This window comes from Lissotriton vulgaris, chromosome 3_1 (assembly GCF_964263255.1).
Source record: "Lissotriton vulgaris chromosome 3_1, aLisVul1.2, whole genome shotgun sequence".
In the NCBI taxonomy this organism is placed as follows: Eukaryota; Metazoa; Chordata; class Amphibia; order Caudata; family Salamandridae; genus Lissotriton; species Lissotriton vulgaris.
In genome coordinates, this window is record NC_141689.1 from 612,883,813 (window position 1) to 612,907,406 (window position 23,594).

Here is a 23,594-nt window from a genome sequence, read left to right on the forward strand (position 1 = left end):
TCGACAACGGAGAAACAGCGGCCCTCATCCTCCTAGACCTCTCCGCGGCCTTCGACATGGTCTGCCACCGTACCCTAGTGCAGCGCCTCAGCAACGTCGGAATCCAGGAGAAGGCACTGGAATGGATCACCTCGTTCCTCGCCGGAAGGACACAGAGAGTCCGCCTCCCCCCGTTCAGATCAGAAGCCACCGAAGTCATCTGCGGCGTTCCCCAAGGCTCCTCGCTCAGCCCAACCCTCTTCAACGTCTGCATGAGCCCCCTCGCGGCCATCGCACGCCAACACAACCTCAACATCATCTCCTACGCCGACGACACCCAGCTGATCCTCTCCCTCACCAACGACCCCGCCACCGCCAGAGCCAACCTACACGAAGGGATGACAGACGTAGCCAAGTGGATGATGAGCAGCCGCCTGAAACTGAACTCGGAAAAGACAGAAGTCCTCATCCTGGGATCTTCACCCTCCGCCTGGGACGACTCCTGGTAGCCCCCCGCCCTGGGCAGCGCACCCAAACCAATTGACCACGCACGCAACCTGGGCTTCATCCTGGACTCCTCTCTCTCCATGACCAGACAAATCAAAGCCGTCTCCTCGTCATGCTTCAACATACTGCGCATGCTACGCAAGATCTTCCGGTGGATCCCCACCGAGACCAGGAAGACGGTCACCCAGGCCCTCGTCACCAGCCGTCTGGACTACGGCAACTCCCTCTACGCCGGGACCACCGCCAAACTCCAGAAGAGACTCCAGCGGATCCAGAACGCCTCAGCACGACTCATCCTGGACACCCCCCGTGCTCTATGGCTTTAACCCCACTTTCTGACCAACTGCCGAGCTCATATCTCCAGCCCCTGAAAATATGGAGTGGTGTGAAGACATGCATTGTTTGATAAGCTGTTATCAGTATGCCATATGTCAGGTAATACAGTGCATGGTGTGCATTTCTGGCAGTTACAGTCTCACCAGGGCAGTGCCCAGGACACAAATAAGAAATGCAACAGATGCTTAATATGATGTATGACATTCAAATATGTTGCGAGGATAGAAATCAGTCAGACAATCCTGGGAAATATTTAGATTGCTAAATCACATTTCGTGCATTTTACAAATCCAAAATAAACAGTTTAACAATAGTACAACATCTATATTTATTGATTTAACATCTTATTACAAAGCAAAACGGGTCTTGTAATTCCTTTTAACAGTGGTATACTAAACTAAATTTTTCAGTGATGCACAGGACTTAGGTGGGCAGATTGGGTGATTTTCTTCAAGCAAAGATAGTAAAAGGGAGCAGAATGGATAGGTCTTCTGGTCTTTATCTGTTGGAAGACTATATAGACATTCCTCGGTCTGTGTGATCTACTTCTTCAGTGCATATACATGTTCAGACTGACTCATCATGGTGTTTATGTATGTAGTCAATTATCTTCTTTAAGGTTCTCCTCTGCAACATTTAGAGTTCTCAGAGTGCAGGAATTCGAAGCATAGCTGGCATGCAGAGAATGGAGCACATATCTTCTACGATTCAACATCTCTATTAACTTGAAGTCAATGATGGAATATATTTCAGGGTTTTTAGTGTTGGAGTGCCTTCGGGACATGACTCCTTATCCGACTGACAAATTGTGAAATTCTCCCATGATAAGAGTATTATAGCCCTCCAATTGAGGGCTGTCGCTACTGATGCATTGTTGTCTTAACAGGGAGGCTACTATAATCTGATCATATTAAATTGAACTCTTTCCCTGAAATTCTGTGGCAGAAATCAACTTGCCCTCAGTCTAGAACACCTCTCAAAACACATTCCTTTCTGGCAGATGCTGGCTTTAATGGAACCAGTTCCGAGGGAAATGACACTCCGCACAAGTGCCAGTATTGTCATATTTTGCTGATCAGGAGGATACATTTCCTTTCCACATTTCTTCTGGTTTATCTACTGTAGACTACCGAGTGAAAAAATTGTAAAAAAAAAAGTCATTCAACACAATAACTAGGATGAGCCCGAAATAATTTTTTGTGTGTAATATTTAGATCATGGTAGCAGCGGCCTATAGATGACAAAAAGAGAGGCTTGAAGAGTATCCATTTACAAGAATTGCTGAGTGACTACTGGTGAAATAAGTCCCCTAATCTACACCATTTGTGTGCTAAGGCAACTTCAAAGGCCAAGCAAGAAACTAAGGGCCAGATGTTTTAAAGTCCTGTTCACAAATGGGATCACTGATTGCAACCAGTCTTTTTGTGACCAGAAACGTATTTTGTTTTTTTAAAGTTTTCTAGAGAGTTGGCAGTGGTCTCCTGGACCACCCACTACAGTTCCTGAAACCTTACCTTAATTCATAAAGAGAAAGCGGTTCGAAGTGGACCCTTTACTTTTTTTATTATATGTTTCTACCCCAGTTTGGAAGTCATAATATTTTCAATGGTTTGTGACTGGAATTGCGTTCGCCAACAAATGATAGAAATGGTACTGATTTGCAATTCGGAAGGAATGACTGGAAAATACGCCACTTCCAAATTTAAAAATAGTTTACAGTCTCCTTAGATCTGATTCATACATAGGAAATACCTATTTTAAAGTTGCAGACTCATTTTGTGAATCAGAGTGTTTGCGAATATAAAATATGTTAGTATATCTGGTCCTGGGTTACCATCAATCACACCTCTAGCAGGAGCTGAAAGATTTCCAATACAGGCATGAAATGTTATCTACAATGTCAATATTACATTGATAGTTGCTTTAAAAGTAGTGTGCAGTGCTGCTTGCAATTTAGCGGTGGGCAACTCAAAATATAACATGATCAATGCTGTTTCGTCCCTGTCCATTGGTGTTTCATTGAAGCCCGACCATTATTTATTCTCTCTTTTGCTGGGTTATAAAGTTAGAATTTGGGAAATGCTCATTCTTAGCCTTTCAATTTGTGTTTTTTAGAGATATGAGAATGCATTGACGGTATACTGTTCGTCGACTTTGCATTGTCAGCTAAATTAAACAACAAATTGAGGGTCTTTTTTAGAATTGGGATGATAGGGTAGATGCACTGTCTATTGTATTATATGGGCATTATAGACAATGGTGCTCTAAATATGGCGGACAGGAATCTTCACTTCTTGACAGAGTACCCTCTACGCCAAACTCTAAATAAGGCCCTTAGTCCTTGGTTGTTTACTGGTAATGTGACTGCTTTCTGGACAGCCTGATTCTCACAAATTAGAATCCACCCATCTCTTGTCTTTAATTAGATAAATCAATAATTAAATCGTGTTGCTAAATTGATATTCTGCTAGTGATTACAGCCTACAAAAAATGTCAAATGAAATGAAATACATTCAGGTATATTTTTCAAGCCATTTTGTTATCCCAGTTTTGGAATGCGATGGGTGTGTTGTAATGGTTGGGGAAAATAATCTTGACTTGGAAAGTAGCTATTTCTTTTGCACTCAGATGTTTCACATTCCACAGTCAGAACAGGAAAAATTTTGAAGAATGATTCTGGTTGTTCCATTTCATTTCGATAACAACGTTAATTATTGTGCATAGTGTTGTTTTAATCCAAGAGTATTTTGTTTCACACCCTTCTTTCTGTCCTACAGGGGAAACAAGAAAGACGGTCACAGTGAAAATATTGGATGATTTCGAACCGGAAGACGATGAAACGATAGTGATTGGCCTGACACATGCTGATGGAGGGAGCAGGATCCTCCCCAGCTCCAGCGCCGTCACTATACTTATTCTGGCTAATGACAATGTTGCAGGGGTCATTAGTTTTCAGACAGCCTCGAGATCTGTCATTGGGCGTGAAGGTGGGTTGTTTGCAATACTGATTAAAACATTGCTCTTCCTCACCAGCAGAATCATTTACTACGTGTCTTAACTTACTTGCTACAGGTAGGCTTCATTTACCTGATTTTGTGCTATGGGGATCTCGAGAGACCTCCTACCTTTTCACAGATACCAACATTAAGATATTAGGATTCATCAACATGACTTGAATCATTGTAAGCTCATTGCTCAAATTCTAAGAAATCTTTGTCCAAAGTCATGTTTTCTTGCTTATCAGTAAAACAGTATGCACACATTCTGTATCAATTTAGCGTATAGAAAGTCACTGAGAGTATGTGCCTCTTAATGTTGGCAGACAAGTGATTTCTGGGCTGATCCAAGGATATGATACTATCCTATCATTATCAAAATATCAGCTGAAAGAAACAGTGTGTGCTAAATATCATTTACCAAAAGTATCACCCCACTGTAGTTAATAAGAGAAAATCTACATCCATTGAAGTAATATTTTTGTGTTAATATTTAAGACACAATCATGAATAATATAAAGAAAGTTATTTAGTACCGAAAATAGCCTGCTGACGTGTAACCATTAAGTACATCTATCTATCTATCTATCTATCTATCTATCTATCTATCTATCTATCTATCTATCTATCTATCTATCTATCTATCTATCTATCTATCTATCTTTCTCTGTCTCTATACATATATATAGATGTTCAGTCCATGCCACTTGGGTCATTTTATAGCTAATTTGTATTTGTGTAATTTAATGTTAGATCTGATACTGTGTGCCCTAGGGGTCTGCTAAAACATATGTATTGCCAAGGATGAATATTAGACTGAATTGCTGTTATGTGTCGATTCTGAACATTTCACATCATATTTTTCTGATGGAGACAAGGGTTCCCTGTCTACATTAAGGCTATTTTATGGTAATTCTGTGTTGGTGTGTAGTGTGTTTTCATCCATGCTCCCCTGCATTAATGGTTTTAAACAGTTTGTCACCTTTGTGTTAACCTGATAGGCTAAGAAGAACCATAAATGTAAACAAAGAATTAGCATAAATAGTCTCAGTTAAGGAGCCCTTGGAGACCACCGAGAAATATTCCGTTTGTGAAATCTATTTGATTTTTGAAGTGTTGTTGTTATACATTTTTTCTTTGCCTACTCTAAGCACTGATTTCCATTTGCAGCCCAGTCTGCATCCCTCTGAAGACAGATAGGTGTGTTACTGTTATTTTTTAAGAGCAAGCCTTTGCTTCAATGAGTAAAGAGAGCACACGACCCTATGTTTTAGGGTGTACCATGTTTTGAAAGGTATACAAAGATAATGAACGCTCACTGCTAAGGTGGCATCTTTAAAAGAGAAATTATCTCAGTGTTCCAGAACAGATTTCACTTGGGAATACGATTTCCGAGGTTTAAGAAGGGTAGCAATTGGTGGTAATACCAGTAGTTTAAAAATGTGAACATCAATTAGGCTTTTAGCAGATGCAAATAATAGTCTATGAAATAATGTTCTACAACACAGAAAGAGAATTGGTTTAACTTACAAAAGCATTCTTTCGCTTTATGGGTAAAAGTCACAAGTTCGTGCCCAGCTAATTGAAGACTGCATGTAAATAAAGGAGGAAAGATACCGTTTTGGATGATTTTTTAGGCTCAAACTTTTTGGTAAATAATCATGTATGTTTCTTAGCTGACCAGTAAGGAAAATCTAAAGGCTCCCCTAAAACAAATATCCTAAATGGAAACCTAACAGGAATTGCTTAGGTGTGAGATACCATCAGATATTTTGCCCCATGCATCAGTTGTGTCTAGTACTCTTGCAATTGCTGGAATGTACAAGACAAAAAAGCCTTGAAAGCTACATTCAGAACATGTGTCCTAGTGTATGAGCCACAACGAAAAGCCAATAGCAGGAAGGGCCTCCTCTGTTTTTTTAAAGCTATTCTGGCATGCCACCAATTAATCTATGACCAGACCACTGACCGTAGAACCCTTAGTAATTTAGCATCTGGAATATTTGTGCCTTGTCACTATCTATTTCAAAGTCTATTGGTGAAATAGACTGTTTCTTACAAGTTTGCATATGCTGCATTCATGTTCTTGTAAGTATTCTCTTTGTTGCTGTCTGTTACATATCACTACTCTATTTTGTCTGGTCAAGAATACCCTACGATGTAAAGGTGCTTCATAAATCACTCAGTAACTGAAACATGCCCTTCTGGCCAACATCCCTCATGGTGCAGCACCATTAAGATGTAAGTGTCTCTACAGCCTCCTGAATTGACCTGAGCCCTTAGGTCTACAGTATACGAGTCAGCAGCAGGCAAAAAGCACACGGCAAAATCACTTGAGGTTTCAGTTTAAATCAATGCAGAAACGCTAATATTATTTAATATGTTGTGGAACATCTTCTAAGATTTCAGCCCAGAACGGTGACCTTTGAGAGGTTCAGGTTATCAAATATACTTTAGGAATATTCCTAGGTGTATCTCTGACGAATCCGTGCACAAATGGAAAAAGATGGATTTTTAAAACTGTATTTCCTTTTTTTTTTATCAAACGATGATGTGCATGTTGACTAGATATATAGGCCCAGATGTAGGTAAATCTGATTTACCGACTCTAGAATACCGAATTTTACCGATTCGGTATTCTAGATTCGGTAAATCAGATGTAGGTAAGAATTCGGTAATTTTTACTGAATCTGTATGATTCGGTAATTACCGAATCGGTATTTACCGATTCGGTAATTGCCATTGATTCCTATGGGCCTACAGGCCCATAGGAATCAATGTCAATTACCGAATCGGTAACAGGCCCATAGGAATCAATGGCAATTACCGAATCGGTAAATACCGATTCGGTAAAATTACCGATTATGCAAGGGTGACAGGGTGTCACTTTGACACCCTGTTGCACCCCTGATTTTGGCTTGTGTGCCATGTGACACACATACATGCCCTTAGGTGTACATGCACAGATGTGCATGTACACAGGTATTAGTTATTTACCATGCAATAGAATTACATGGTAAATAACGAATCGGTAATGGCCTGTGGCACTGTTTTTAGTGCCACCTACATCTGGGTTTACCGATTCGGTATATTTACCGATTCGGTATTTTACAGAATCGGTAAATTTACTGAATCGGTAAATTTACAGATTCTGTATATTTGAAGGCCCCTACATCTCCATTTGCAAATACCGGTCGGTAACGGCCGAAATCGGCCGTTACCGACCGGTATTTGCCGACCTACATCTGGCCCATAATGAAGTGATCCTTAAAGTACCAGATCACTCAACGTGCTGCACAATTTTTCATTATATATGCAAAGACTCGCCAGAGCAGAAATAATATTTGGACTGGCCAACTCGATCTAACAATTCCCTTTTGCACCTGTTGGCCAGTGTACATATCTATTTGCTCTTATGGCAAAAATGCTCAGCAGTGGAAAACAAGTCCTCTCAGCAACGTTCTCTGGTGTTAGATGTCGACATCTTCCTGAAACATTTTGTTTACAGGCAGAATTATGTCAATTACATACAAGTATGACCATGATGAAAAAACAACACAATAATCAGGCAATTCTGGTCCACGGCAAGGTATTGGTTTAATATCTGACAACATGATTTGTGTAACTTTGAATAGTTTGCCACCAAGATATTATATTGACTAATATTGTATTGGAATATAATGTGTCATATCTTGTTTCTGCATTTTGCAAGTGTGATGAAAAAGATGCGACTGTAAGTATTAACTTGTCTCTTTTTCAAGATTATAAATGCAAAATCCACAAATAGGACAAGATGTGTTTCAATACTATAATAGACAATATGATATGTGAATAAACTAGTAAGAATACGGTGCTTAGCGTACATATTCTTTTCTGCAATATTATTCTCAGTTATTCAGGTCTAATTAAGTATGAATTCCACCTAAAGACATTTTAAAGAAAAGAAGCACAGAGAGGGATTGCAAAATTAAATTAGCTCATTCTCTAATGATCAGACACGCAATTTTTCATACCAATGATTGTCATGTCAGGGAGCTAATAGCTTTGTACGTTCACCTCAGACTTTCAATTTAGGCTGTACTGGAAACTCGAAAGAAAGAATTCCTTCTACCCGGCTTCCTTTTTAGTGTCGCCCAGTAAAGTGCACTTGTTGAACCCACAAAGGCGTGTCTGAGCACTTGAAGTGTTATTACAGGAGTGCTTCTTCACATGCTCATGAATGGCTTTTTTAATGGGCTGCACCAAGGAATATGGCAGATTTAGGCAGAGGCCTAATTTCTAAATATGTGAAGTAACACAACAGAAGTACTGTTTCACAGACTCATAAATACCTTTGGGAATTGGACCCATAGAGTGTGTATCGTGAGCGCTGGCAATTCTGCACACGAATCCGTGCAAAACACAATATTGCACTGACCAACTTGTGCAAAAAAAACATTGTCTACTGACCAGTCGGAACAGACACCAGCACAAGACCAGTGCAAAATCCTTTGGCGCTGCTACACTTTCTGTAATCTAGCCTACATGTGTCACACAGGGGCCAGAATAGCTAATCAGCTATCCTGGCCCCTGTGTGATAAATGTGGGATAGATTACATAAAGTACAAGGTTTACACGATTGCCCTAAATGCTGCCCTGTAGCTCTTTGCCCCTTTTTTTTAGCACTTCTAGGATTCATGGCCCACATTCGATGATAAAGCACCACGTTTGACGTGAATAGGCCCCTTTTAGTGTCCTCTTAGCAGCAATGAGTCTGAATAGCCCTTGTACTTTCCATAGGGCGAGGAAAGCTAAATTAGGGATCAGTCTGGAAAAAGTCTGTTCTAAGGACTCTATTATGCAACCAAAATCTTAATCTCCCCTCTCTCAAATGGAACGTTCCAATAAACTCCCTCGAAAATCCAAAAGAGCCCCCAAGGTGATAGCTAGAACAGCAGCGAATTTGCTGTGTATTGTTATGTCCACGACCGTATTACCTACCCCAGATCTATATTGCAAATATATAACTTTAATTGTCAAAAAATAAATACATAATACACAATATATTAATCTAATAAAACCATACAATTGATAATAAATGTAAACAGTCACAGTATGCAAAAGCCCAAACTTCATCCATGTTAGTAATAATCTTAGCTGTGATAAACATCTAGCTATTCATTCATATATCCTTCCTTACTATACCCTTTTGATCTATACTGATGTACATAATGTGAGCCCTTCCTCCTCAGTATTCTCTATACTGTAATATTAGTGGCAGTTATGCACGGATCAACGCCATGTGTTGGTGCCTTTTATGGTTTACTTCAACCTTCTTCAGGACCACAAAATGTAAAGCTTGCATAACTATCCTCCAAACAAATCAGCTTTGAAAGTTGTTTTATCATCATCTCCACAATAGTCACACTATACGGTTAAAACAGTATTTAAAAAATCAGAAAGTGGACCCCTAGCTCTTGCTGGGACCCTTCAAATCTATTCTATTAGCATCAGTTTACTGGAGCTTCCTATGGTCGCTATCTTGAGTTCTAAGACTAATTCACAGAGATCCTTAAAACTGTTCATTTATAATGCACATAAGTTATTTCTGTATTTCTTTATACGACCTCCACTCCACTTACAGCATGCTCAAGCTCATACTGAATGGACCAGATTTTTGCCTTTTTCTTTCATTGTTGCCGCTGATTCCCCTGTAGCTCAAAGGGAGAGGCCGCCCCTCGCAGTCATCTGCACAATCACCCTGGAAGGCATGAATAAGCTTGAAAAAAGATCTATGTTTTGCAAAGTAATGTCGCTTTGTTTCTTCCATCCTTGCCTGCCCTGAGGAAAAAATATTACTATAATATGGACGACACAAATCTGCCTATCACAAAAGCAGCTAAATCTATGCAACATTGATTTACTCTGCCTTGCACCTGCGCAGAGTTCATGTAATCTGACAGATCACATGACATGTAATCCGCGGTTTTTGCTATTTGAGACGCAGTGGTGGTGCTTTGGTAATACAAAAGGGTATATATATATACAGTTCCCTTCCGTAATATCGATTTCATGAACCCTGGAACAGTGGCTTGTGCCACAATGGAACATGTCCAAGCCACCATATGTAGGCAGCTGGGGGTGGGTTTGGTTTCCGAGACTGCACCAAGCCATCGAGGTTAGATGGGTCCTTGCCAAAGCCATACCCGGTAAAGGGCTCACATGACCATAGCACACCGGCGTGGTCGGGGCTGAAAATAAGAAATCTGTGACAGAGGTGCTCTGGTTTAAGAGTGCATCCGAATAGCAAACCGCTGCAGAGGTTTGGTGTTTGAACCACCGGCTCTAGTTTGTGAACTGCGCAACCGCCCTGGACTTGTGCAGACTGGCGCTGTGCGTCTGTTTGTGTCACATTGGCCATCACCTTTGTATGTTTCATCGGCGCCTGTCAGTTGATATTGCATCCATATATTTTAACAGTCATGGCTTTATTGCAAGCCAACTGAAGGTAACCTACCTATGTGCAGTTCGACGGTGCAGAAGCAGAGACGTTTAAGATATGGGAAAAGTGGGCAATAACTTGTGGCCCCCACCTTCCAAGAGGCACCTGAGACAGCAGTCTTTATCTCACGACGGCCTATTCATCCACCTCGACCAGTTACGCATTCATTCTCTATTGTTTGACGTTATGGGACTTGCATTAGCAGATTCAACTGATGTAAAGATGTCAAACAGGACGCAAGCCTAGTAGTCATGAACATGGATGCCAATTTCGGCCTGTCCTGTGTCTTCAGCCTCGTCGTGTTACAATCTGAGACAACGAGTTTTACTTTTATTTCCTAAAGTGCGAGCGTACAAATCCCGGCATGCTGAGTTCTGACTCTAAAGCCAGGGCATGCTGATTTTGTCACACATGACGTGGGGTCACTTAGCAGCACCAAGGATCGCATATTTAATGGTATACAATGGCCCCTTAATGTACATTGTTAAGGATGTTGAAAGTTATTGTGTAGTTTCGTGACCGATATCAGCCCTCTGCCTACAACCTTGTATCTCTGTATGGTCAGACAAGTCCTCGGTGATTTGCCATATTATTGTAATGTGCACTATAGCTTTATTCCATGCATCCTTCTATACAAATAAATAAACACTTTTACTACATACATGTACACATTGGGGAAATCAATTACCCCACAAAAGCCACATATTTCTATGCTAATAAAAGCCAATAACTGATGGAAGGACGTCTGAGATTTGCAGGTAATTGCAATACTTTTGTATGCATGCACACTCAAATCCCTATTACTAGCAGTTTCTGAACTGCACATAGATGAGACATCTGTAGGCCAGATGTTTGCATGTTATTTATTTGCATGAGGCATTCTTGCTGTCAAAGTGTAAGTACTGGGGGTCTGCGTTCTCTGATATGTGCTAACCCATTCCTCTGGCATACCTCTGTACGTGAAGTTAAGTCGTGCAATGACAGCTTCAGTTCTGTACACTCTTTAGAGCAGAGATGTCAAACTCACTAGCTCTCGGCTGACAATCGAATTACTATCCAATGGCTGTACTAACACCTCAAAATGTTTACTGTGTACAAGTAACATTTTGTATGTTTGATGTTTCTTGATTTGCATTAATGATGCATGCTTTGAAGTTTTGGTTTTCAAGATTTCATTTCTAGGCGAGTATAGAAAGCATAACGAGGTAACGTGTCACTTGGTTAATCATGGCTTTGTGCACTTTTAGGTCAGAAATTATCCTTGAATGTGCTAAGGACTGCTCCTGGTCGGGGAAATGTTACTGTGAATTGGAGAATTCTTGGACAACGTCTGGAACAAAACTTTGCAAACAGCAGTGGCGTGTTATACTTTTCTGAGGTAACAACATTAGACATGGGGAAGCCCACACATTATTAAATAGTGTTTTGCAATTGTAAATACATTAACACTTTATGGTGTCCACCATAGATAAACCAAGTTCCCAACGCATAATTTAATTATTTGCTTCCATACCATAAAGCAAAGTGACACCAATTCATAGCAAATTTCAGTAGCTACATGATTGCTCTCAGAAAATGATCCTTTGAAAAAAAGTGTTATAAAGCGTTGTTAATGGTTTTGTATGGTGCACTTACTCCCCAAGTAGGCCTCGTGGTGCTGCAGAAAGCGGATTGTGAAACCCAACAAATGGCTAAATATACTGGTTGAAAATCCAGGTTTTCATGGCTTTATACATACTATGCATGGTCACCTTGTAAGCTACAGTTGAAAGACCACGAGTCCTTGAGAGAAAATGATTACCCCTTGAAGTCTTCCCCTAAGTTTGGTTCAATTAAACAGTGGCATAACTAGAAAACCGCTGCATGAAAATTGAAATTCCAATTTGGAACACAACAGGTAAACTGCTGTCACAGAAATAGTGGATCATCTTTAAAGACTGCTTGGTGGATGCACAGATATTGTAATTGTAAATTGTATTTATGCAGCTTTTACTACCTCTGACGAGGCGTTGATGTGGTTTGCTGTAAGTAGCACGCTACTCCAGAACCCAAGATTAAAGGTTAAGAGTAGACTAGTAATAAGTGTTTTTTTTCCTCCTGCAATAGTTGTGTTAGGTTTGTGCTCTTAAATTCTTGTGTATAGTAGAGTTTAGAGTAGGAATGGAATTATTGGAATGGATCTGAAAGGAAAAGTAGTAAGTTGTTTTTGTAAGCAGTGGTCGTGTGTGCCTGTTAGTTGGACTGACAAGACTGAAAAAAGGAGGGGGAGTTCGAGAAGGATATTTAGGAGTTCATAGTACTCAGAAAAGTTTGGTATGAGTTAGAGAGGGAAGAGGGATGGATCACAGGTTGAAAGGAGTATTTTTTATATAACAAAAAAAACTGAAATTAACTTATACATACATATATGCACCTGACACTTGGTAAAGTGTTATTGGTTGGAGAAATCCCCTCTGTATAAATACCAATATGTGTATACAAGCAGGAATATTTACATGAACTGATGTGTACAATTATCTTTTGGTGAAGTATGCACATTTCTTTCAACATTTCGTAAAGTTTCAGTAGCAGGCATAAACCCCTTTATACAAGCACCTATGTTGTACCTATATTGTTCACAGAAGCAGCAATTATGACATGCTCTGATATACACATGTATCATGTGTAATATAGATTTTCCCCTTATATAAATGTTACTCCTTATAACAGGAAGCTTAGTTCGATGGACAATGACACATGTATAACAACAACTTCATCTCTATACTGTAAGAAGCATATTTTGTCATGTCCGAGTCTACTTTTGCAGTACACTGCTGTGTATAGTCGTCATGTGGGGAAGAGCCAACCCTTGACTAATTGTCTGAAGCTGAGATAGTTTTCAGTTCATCTTATGTGTGTGTGTGTGTGTGTGTGTGTGTGTGTGTGTGTGTAGTGTGTGTGTGTATGGCAAATATCATAGATTGGCTACTTGAATAAAGAAAGATGTTCCACCCATGTTTATTTTCCTTGTATGCAGGAATGTTGAGGTGAGGAGCCCTTCTCGAGCATGGGTTCCGTCGTTGTATATACAAGTTGATTTTCTTCCTGACGAAGAGTAGTTCTTTGCCGTATATTGCTGTGTTATTGTGTCACTCACATCTGTGTGTGACACAAAGCAACTTGATGGTGGATCTTCTAGCAACTGGTAACCAGAATAGGGCCCTCGAGGCAGGAGAGATGTGTGCTTGTGGCTCTGCATGTAGGAGGAGTCACGCAGCAGTGTTCTGAATATCTTGTAATCTTCTCATAGTTGACAAAGGTGAGCCATGATGCACACCATTAACATAGTCTAGTTTTGATAAGACAAGAGAGATGGTAGCTTGAACCTTGTGGGAGAATCCTAGATGTGGGGAGATATGTTGCAGCGTTTTCATTGTGAGAAAGCATGATTTGGCTATCTTATCCACTTCTGCCTTCATTATCCATTATATTTTTGCTTCTCACTGGAACTCTTACCGCTACATTTTGTATACTCTGAGTGTGACATAGGATGCTGTGGAAGACCTCAATACTAGCATTCCTAAACTAGAGCTGGAAAGAGGCAAATACCTTTTCTGCTTTTCGTTGGTGACTGATGACATTGTGAGTGAATGGCAACAAAAGTGAAATTCCTCTTGGCTGTCTAATCAGGAAATAACTGACTTCTGTCTGTGCCTCCAGGGGTATTTTGTGTCGTTTATGATAGCCAGATTCTACACTACCTGCCGGGGCAAAGAATAGCCCATGGATGATGGCCAAAAAACAGGCTCACACAGAGATGTGACTGCTGAGATCAAGACAATCTCAACTTTTAATAATTTCAGCTTGAGACAGTTATCTGACATCCACCAAGAGTTTGTTGATGGGAGTGCAAAGCGTATCCCCTCTGGCCAGCGGTGACAGGAGAATGAGTCTGCTTATATTTCATTCAAGAACAGACATGTTCAAATGTAACGAATCTAACGGAGACAAGCTGTCCTTGGCTGTAGGCAGCAATGGAACCAATCAGATATGAACAATGATATGTTATGCGGCACACTTTTAACTAGCATGAGATCCTCTGTTTCAACTGCACCTTAGTGCTGTTCGGATGATAGTTTGTTATGGATTGACCCTACAAGAGGGTTCTCCAATAGGGTTATTTTATTTGAGCCTCATCCTCTGCATATTTGTAACACTAGTAAAAGAGCAATCTAATGTAAAAAAAAATAAAAAAAGACAGTTGTGTTTACCTAGGGCTGCATTGCTAACAATCGCCAGTAATTATGCATTTCAAAATGTTCCATTGTTTGATGATGTCAGCTTGGGTTTTGGGACATGTTTTGACATCATTCACTGCATGGTCCATTTAAAGTGGCATCCAGTGACTGGTTCCACAAGAAGTCTCAAAACCCAAGAAGACGTATCTAAAGGTACTGTCTGCAATATCTAACTGGGTAAATTTAACTATTTTTCCGCACTGGATGGTCCTTGTAAGTTATGCTGTCCAAAGGGCTAAAATTTTCGATAGTTTAATGTGTAAAGTCTAGCACCGATGTGCCTCCATTGCTACTTGTTAGACCTGTCGCCCATAGGGATATCTTCCCCCAAACTTTATGCCTTCACTCCTCCTATTTTTGCTGTTCTCGTTTTCATTGCCCTTAAGACTCTGTGCTCTTTATCATTGCTAACCAGTGCTAATGTACTTGTGCTCTCTACTGTAAACATGGCAGAATTGGCTCATAGTCAAATGTCACCTATAACTTACTTCTAAGTCCCTAGTAGTAGTGCTCCACGGACCCAGGCCCTGTAAATTAAATGCTACTAGTGGACCTGCACCACTGATTGTGCCACTCACTCAAGTAGCCATGTAAAACATGTTTCAGGCCTGCCTTTGCCTGTGTTTGCAGTTTTAAATTGCCATTTCGACCTGGTAAAATAAACCTTTTTCCAGGACCAAACCTTCATTTTTGATAAACATATGTCACCCCCAGGGTGGGCCCTGAACAGCCCAGAAGGCAGGGTGCAGTGTAGTTACAAATATGGAAATACACTTTAAGTTTTACATGCCCTGGTGGTGAAAAATTCCTAAATGAAATTTTCACTACTGTAAGGCCTACCTCTTTCATAGGATAACATTGGGTTACTGTGTTACAAATAATAAGTGGTAACTTTCAATTTGGTGCGGGTAGACAGGCCGAGTTTGGTGTCTAAAGAATTGTAACTAGAAGTCCCCTTTAATGGTAAAGTAGGATTTTAAGTCACAATTCTGAAAATTACGCTTTTAAAAGTTATAACTTTCTTGTTCTAACCATTCGGTGCCTGTATCCTGTTCCTGGGTTCCATGACTAGGTGTAGTTGGAAGTTGGTCTGCTTGCAGACAGTGAGACGAAGGGAAAAAAGGTGTTAGCTGGAAGGGCCACTATGACTTGCACATCACAAAGGCCCTGTCTGAACACCTTCACAAAGGGTTTGTCATTAGTCTTTTGTGACCTCCAACAAGCTGGAGCCAGGACAGGGAGAAAGGGCGTGTCTGACACCTCAGGGGGGAGGGCACCTCTAGAAACATCTCCTATTACAAAGAGGGCATCATGTGTAAATATTGGAGCTCAGACTACAACTCTTGAGTACACATCTGGACCTGTGGAAGACTCAGAAGAAGGACTGCTGTGCCGCTTTGCTACAGGAAGCCAGTCTGCAACCCTGCTATTTTTCGGCCTGCGTGAGAAGGACTGGATCTGTATCTTGAATCAATGACTACCTGAGAGACTGCAATGGGTATCAGAAGCCACAGCTGTAGGTTCTGTGCTCCCAAGTAGTACCACCCCTGTTGTGCACCCTTTGAAGTGGGTCTGAAGGTGCTTAGCAAGCTCCTCTGTTTTGCCAGCAAAACCAACGCATCGGGTCCCAGAAACTGCATTGGAGCCTCTGTGAGGCGCATCATACCACCAAACTCCACATTGGGACTGCTACTCAACCCATTCCCAATGCAAGATTCGTATTGCAGCCTGCAACCTCCTCAGAACCGCCGCTTCACTACGCATCCTTGAAGCTGGTCTCTGCATCACAAGCCCCTCATCAACAGCATCCTCGACAATGACGCAGGATTCCACATTGCAAGCCCAACAACGTTTTTGGAATTAGCCAGTGTGCAACACATCTTCTACACAGGACTTCAAATCGCCAGCCCCTCGTAGACGGCATCCTCGATGATGGCACAGGTCATCACATTGCAGCATTGCAGCTTCCTGGAACTGTTGCTGAATTACGCATTTCCTCTCCAGAATCTTGCACCACCTTGGCTTTGCAACTCATCCTCGCCGTGGGACTCCACATCGCTCCGCAACCATGATTTAAGATACTGTGTTCAGAGGTCCTACCTGGGTCCCGCACTCCATTGTGGTCTGCCTGAACTTGTCACCTTGTCCCAGTCCAGTGATATCCACAGTTGGCACTTTGTGCTTTTGGTGCAATTTGCACCTAAAACCTTTGCATATCTCAGGTTCTACTGATTAAAGTTTTGTCATTTTGGTCTTAAATAATGTATTCAACTTTATTTTTCTAACTTGATATGGGATATTTTTGTGTTGTGTTTCATTATTTTACTGTTTGAAGTGCTGCATAAATACTTTACACTTTGCCTTTAAGTGCTGCATAAATACTTAACACATCACCTCTAAGTTAAGCCTGACTGCTTTGTGCCAAGCTACCAGAAGGTTGAGCAGAGGGTAATTTGGGGTTTGCTTGTGACCCTGACAGGGATTGTGGTTTCTGCTTGATTAGGCGTTCAACCCCCTCCACCAGTAACTCAATTTCTTGAGCTAGTGCACAAAAGGGGCCCAACAGTCCATTGGCTGATCACCCTTAGGGTAATGATAGTGTTCCGTGATGAGATTGTGAGTCTCCCTGTGCTAATTGATTCCCCTAATATGTCCCACTGTTGACCCCAGGAGCCATGAGCTTTTCACCAGTTCCCTCATTTGGCAGAGGCTGTGACACCTTCTATCTCAAAATTTCAACCACCCTCTGCTTCAAAACCTACGCATACTGCCCATGGCACTAGTGCAATTGGTGTGGCTATCTGTGTGAACAAGTAAATGCAGATATCAGGGATTTGTGGCTGTAGTTTTTTATTTTCTTCACTAGTCTAAACATTTTTTATATTTTGAGTAGCAGTAACTGTGCTTTTTGATTATGTATTTTAAAGAGTCTGAATGAAAAGGACTTAACTGAATTGGATGTATTTCAGAGTAAGTTATGGTCAAAAGTATTGTGGAAATAAAAAAATCTTGAAAAGAAGTTGCACTGTAAAATCTTGATGATCACGAAGTGACAAGGGAACCACATGTGACTTCACTAATTCACAGCGGAACATAGGAATAGAGCTACAGGACACAAGTGTGCTGATAAGTGAGATAATATATACATTTTTCTTTTTGAATTAACAGAACTCACTGAACACAACTTTATTTGTAAACCTGTTGGATGACCAAATCCCAGAAGAAAGAGAGGAATACAGTATAGTGCTCTACAACGTCATAACACAAGGTAATTGAGAAACATTGAACACCAGCTCGTAAATGCATATCCAACAAAATATGCAAATGCTTTTCATTCTGCAGGGTTCATGTAAGATTCTTCTGCTTTATATCTTATTAATATTATTATATTTGTGGGCACGTTTGAGGTTGTACGCTAGTAGGTATTTATTGACTCTTTGGACTCTTGGGTCATTGTGTCAATCTGGACCCAATCGATCTCTTTAGAAGAGATTTCGATTAAAAAATGTAATCACCTGGTTATACTTTTTCATTAATAGTTATCAAAAATAGAAAACGGACACTAGTTACACCTTATGACCATTGGTATAAGGGATAAAGATCAGAGTAGCCTCAAAAAACTCTATGTTATGGTTGGAAGGAGGTGCGGTATATCTGGTTCGTCCGCCCCACATTAGAGTTGTGGCAGTTATCATTGGCTACTCCGAAGTAGTGAATATGCCAGCCTCACCCGAGGCGCCTCTGGTCTAGGGTGCAGTGTCCAGAGAATTTGAGTGAAAAAGGGGTGTAAAGTAAAATGTGCAAATAAGGAAAAAATTTTAAAAAGGTAAACAACCCGGAAGTTCTTTAATAGGGGTTGTTTTTACCACATTAAAACTTGGGTGGTACGATTTTAGACCGAGTTACTGGGTCTGATAGTATAGTTAATAGGGTACGTCGACATGTTTCAGCTCCTTGGGCCTGGAAGGGTCTGCGGAGCTTTCGTCAGGACTCACAAGCATAAGTACAAGCACTCTTGTTTTGATGTCAATATCAAAACAAGAGTGCTTGTACGCCAAATAAGACTACACTAATTGTGTAAGTACAATACCTTTATGTTTGTGAGTCCTGACGAAAGCTCCGCAGACCCTTCCAGGCCCAAGGAGCTGAAACATGTCGACGTACCCTATTAACTATACTATCAGACCCAGTAACTCGGTCTAAAATCGTACCACCCAAGTTTTAATGTGGTAAAAACAACCCCTATTAAAGAACTTCCGGGTTGTTTACCTTTTTAAAAATTTTTCCTTATTTGCACATTTTACTTTACACCCCTTTTTCACTCAAATTCTCTGGACACTGCACCCTAGACCAGAGGCGCCTCGGGTGAGGCTAGCATATTCACTACTTCGGAGTAGCCAATGATAACTGCCACAACTCTAATGTGGGGCGGACGAACCAGATATACCGCACCTCCTTCCAACCATAACATAGAGTTTTTTGAGGCTACTCTGATCTTTATCCCTTATACCAATGGTCATAAGGTGTAACTAGTGTCCGTTTTCTATTTTTGATAACTATTAACTAACCTTGGGGAATGAAACGGAGACTCTGATCCCTTATCCCTCCTCTGATTAATCACTATACTTTTTCATTACCAATACCGACGACGCATGTGATTGAGGTTTCTCATTGGCTCCACCTCGGGCCAGTCCACTGCAACTTTGCATTCAGCACACAAATCACTTGGAACCACAATTTCAAATAAAAAAATCCAAATCTCTCCACAAAACGTTTTAAATCTACACAAATCGATCAACCTGTCTGTACCTTTCCACTGGGTTATCTCTTGGGAAATCATTTGTTCATGGGTCAAGTCCAGGCCTGCTCCATAGTACATGAACATACCCACCACCAGGTGCTTCTCTCATAGGAAGCATGTGTATTTTCTCCTCTCCCTCCTCTGTAACAGATGGGGCATTTGCACCATAACCTGCTTTGGTTCCTTTTTCTTTGACCATCTACCTTCCCATTTATCTAATTCACTCAATTTTCTAATGTAGCCAATTGATTACTTAATCTGTACTCTCATTCCTGTCACTAAAGCATAACCTGTAATATTTCGGCAAATCTTTAGATCTCCGTACATCAGTTCTATGTCTCAGGGCTAATTCAGATAATCTCTCATGAGCCTGTTCTGCACGTCTGCTAATGTATTTACATAGGAACAGTGGTTCATCTTCCTGGTATGCATTCAGTTGTGACAAGTTAAGAGCCCCAATTATCAATTTGTTTAATTCTATTTTTAATTTAGCTACATGCATTGATCTTTCTCTCTCAGAAACCTGAGCATTCATTCCACTCGTTCCGGGATTCCCTCCACTTCCTGGGGTTTCTATACGTTTGAACCAGTCATCAAGTTTTCGTGTAGTAAGACTAGGCTGCTCTGCTGGGTATGGAGAATAATTTTTCTGCTATATTTACCTCTAGGTGGTGAGTTCAAAAGAGACATGTCAGAAGTTGGCGTTCCCATTGGCATCTCTGTCCTAGGGATACTGTAATTTATAATTGGAGCGGCATTGGTGTTAGGCAAGAAAAATGGTAACGTCTCTGAGGAAATCTCCTTCCCAAGTCAAACCCTGACTGATTTTATGCATGGTCTGGACTTGCAGTTCATGGGGTTTTCCCTTGGGTCAGAACTCTAGGAGTCTGAGGAATGGGTATTATTGTTGGGTCCAGTCAATTATATGCCATGGTACTCATTCCAGTAGGAACAGCCAAAGTATTGGTAATATTTCCTGCTACTCTAGGCTTATACAAAGGAACTACAGAACCATTTGTGACAGGAATGGTCAATGCATCTGGGGTATTCAGAGTTTGTGAAGTAAAAGGGGCTGTCATTCCTGACGGTTCCCCCATAGGATCTGGATTCATATTTAATAATGCCATGGGTACATCAAAGGTTTCAGACATGGGCTCGCTACTTGCTCCATCAGTCGGAGTGTCATTGTATGGAGGTAGACAATTTAACTCAGTTATAGCATTATCATTTATGTCACTATCACTGTCCTCAGCTGTGTTTTCTGTGTCAGCTGTCTCTTTATTCTTCTTCTTCTTCTCCTTTCATTTACCTTTCCACTCTTCTTGGGTTAGTGCAGGATATAGTTTAGCTCCTTCCATCATGTCAGTTTTCCAGACTTTCTGTTCTGCATCCCATCTAGCATCTGCGCAAGTGCGTATGGCTTTCTTCACTCTCCCTTGATATGTGTCTCTCTATCTCAAATAAGCAACATGTTACCAAGTGCTTCAAATTGTGTCGGTCTAGGAGGCGGCTTCTTTTCATACACTGTCCTTATTAAATTCAAAATAACTCTCAGATTAAATGTCCCATATCAAGGAAATTGCAGCACACCATCTTTCTCAGTAATTTTGTGGCATTGTGTAAGCCAATACATGTGCAAAAACCCTCTTCTACTGCCATAGTATGACCTGGTGTACCTTCAGGTGGTGCCTCTATTCCCTTTCTAACAGGTAAAGTCATGTCTCCCCTTATCATGCTTTCTAATGCTTTAATGATTTTCATTTTTCAGCCAATAATATACAATATTCACAAATGTCTTTCCGTTCAAACCAGGAAACAATTTTTCACCCCAAATTCTCTGTTCAGTGATCACAACCAATCACAGGGTGGTTCTCTTTCACGTATTCAGCAAATACCAGTGCAGCACTACACCAACCGACCTATGCCAGTGCGGCACACTGTGATGTGCCCTGACCTTCTGGCCTGGGACCCACTCTCCCTCTCCAAAGCTCGCCTGGCCGTCTCCGTCGCTGACTGTGAAGAGCAACGTTCGAGACCCTCTTGACCAGCTCTCTGTGCCTGCCCTGCTTTGCCCTGGTGTTATTGATTTTTGTTTTGCCTCTTCTTAACTTTTTAAACTTTGTCACCATTTCTTAATTTTGTATTACCTTCTTTTATTTATTTTTGTCATTTTCTGTTCTGTGCCCTCTCTTCACTTGCATTTCTCTGCGCCTGCCTGACCCCGTGGCCCCTCCCACTTGCCACTTGCTGATTCCCACCTTTCCCGCCTTCCAGCTGCGCTTTCCCTTCCCCCGTCCCTATTTAATGGCAGCCTCTGTGCGGCCGCACCACTGGCGCGCCATTGGCGCACCAAAGGCAAGCCTGTCTACGCCCGTCCGCGATCTGACCGCTACCAGAAACCCTGCATCTCTGGCCATCCACCTTCCTCGCACTCAACCTGGAAGAAACAACAACTGCCAGCGGTCTGCGCCAAACACGACACACGGCCAGTTCTCCTGCCATAACTGCCACAAATCCTTCACCACTGCCCCCGCAGCCAACACCAACAATGCCCTAAAGTGCCTCATTCTCATCATCCGTTCCTTGCACAAGTATGCCGTAGAGATCTGGAAATCTCCTGGACACCCTCTCACCCGATGTCGCCTTTTTCACAGAAACCTAGACCAGCGCCTCCTGCGTCCTGAACATTGCCATCACCATCCCAGAAGGATAAAAGATCCAGACGAAGGACCTCCCCAACCACCGGGAAGGGGGTCTCACCATCACACAAAAAAACCTCGACCTCAAGTGACTCCTTTCCCACAGCCAAACACCTGCGCTTCCAGATCTGAACCAGGCCCAACTGCACTCTCCCCTGCATCCTCGCCTACAGACCCCTGGTCCCGAGCCCTTTTTGCCGACACCATCACCAACTTCATCGCCCCAACGCCATCGCCTCCACTGACTACACTATCATCGGAGACCTCAAATTCCATCTTGACAGCCCCAGTGACTCCAACACCATCACGCACCTGGACAACCTCACCAACTTTAGACTAAAGCAACTCATCACCACGCTGAGCCACAAGGCAGGACACACATTCAACCCCATCTTTGCAGGAGGAAACAACATTCACTTCAGTCACACCATGCAACCCCCCTGGACAGACTACCACTGCTTACCATGTATTTGTATATCGTCGGATCTTAGACCACGATGGACCCAATAATGACTTCAACTTCTCTGCATCAAACACGAGATTCACATATCAACTTAAATCAGCTCTACAGAACACCACACAGCCATTTCATAATATTAGCAATGTGCAGCCCAAACCTCCGCTGTTTCATGACATTTCTGAACTATCACAACTCTATCAAACCTTTGATCACTCAAGACCCAAATGTCAATATCCCCTTTCTCACAACCCGACTTGATCCACACCGCCCTTTCCTGCTCTGAAACCCCTTACTGCAGGCGTTTTAGCTCATTCCAAGTATCGGCCATGGCTAACATTACCTTGAGCTCTGATCTTTCTTGGCACTCTCCTGTGCAATCTCCAGTAAATATACACCCTTGTTCAGCACAGAAACATGCAACTTCATTGGCATACTTATAGCCGAGAGAAACAAAATCCATTCCCTCTCCCATGTGCTGCACATTTCACAACTGCAATTTCCTTGGGACGTTGTAAGGCTTGCAAAAGTTGTCTAACATATTCTCCATTCCTGATTGGAGATCCTGATGGTGTCATGTTACCCCCCTCTGAGACCATAGCTGTCCGAAATCATGAACCATACTGAACCCATACTGGCTGTCGGTGTAGATGGTGATTCGAATCTGATCAGCTACCACACAGACGCGAGTAAAGGCAATGGTTTCGGCCACTTTTGCAGAGTATACTCCTTCTAAACAAGCTGCTTCAACCACCCTTATGATGGTACACACAGCAAACGCTGCTCTCAACTGACCAACATTGTCCCTTAAGCATGAACCATCGACAAAGAATAGTTCATCAGGGTCATGCAGAAGTTGATCAACAATGTCAGGTCTCGGTTTGGTGCAAAGTTCAGACACATCAAGATAGTCATGGTCCTCACAATCTTCATCAACTGTATTTGGTAAGGGAATCAATGTAGCTGGATTTAAAACTGAGCACCTTCTCAGAGTCACATTCTCCGCAGCAAGTATGACTTTTTCATAGCATGTGAGTCTGTTGTTCGTCAGGTGCTGAGTT

At 41.6% G+C, this 23,594-nt stretch overlaps 1 protein-coding gene across 1 annotated transcript in view; it reads left to right on the top strand.

The window, feature by feature from the left end:
* The window catches only part of ADGRV1 (adhesion G protein-coupled receptor V1), a 1,865,288-nt gene that overhangs the window by 512,512 nt on the left and 1,329,182 nt on the right, over positions 1-23,594 (top strand). Inside the window, exons 34-36 of the mRNA XM_086963519.1 lie at positions 3,600-3,809; positions 11,547-11,677; positions 17,745-17,844. Of these exons, the coding sequence (XP_086819645.1) occupies positions 3,600-3,809; positions 11,547-11,677; positions 17,745-17,844 (441 nt within the window). The remainder of the gene's footprint in view (positions 1-3,599; positions 3,810-11,546; positions 11,678-17,744; positions 17,845-23,594) is intronic.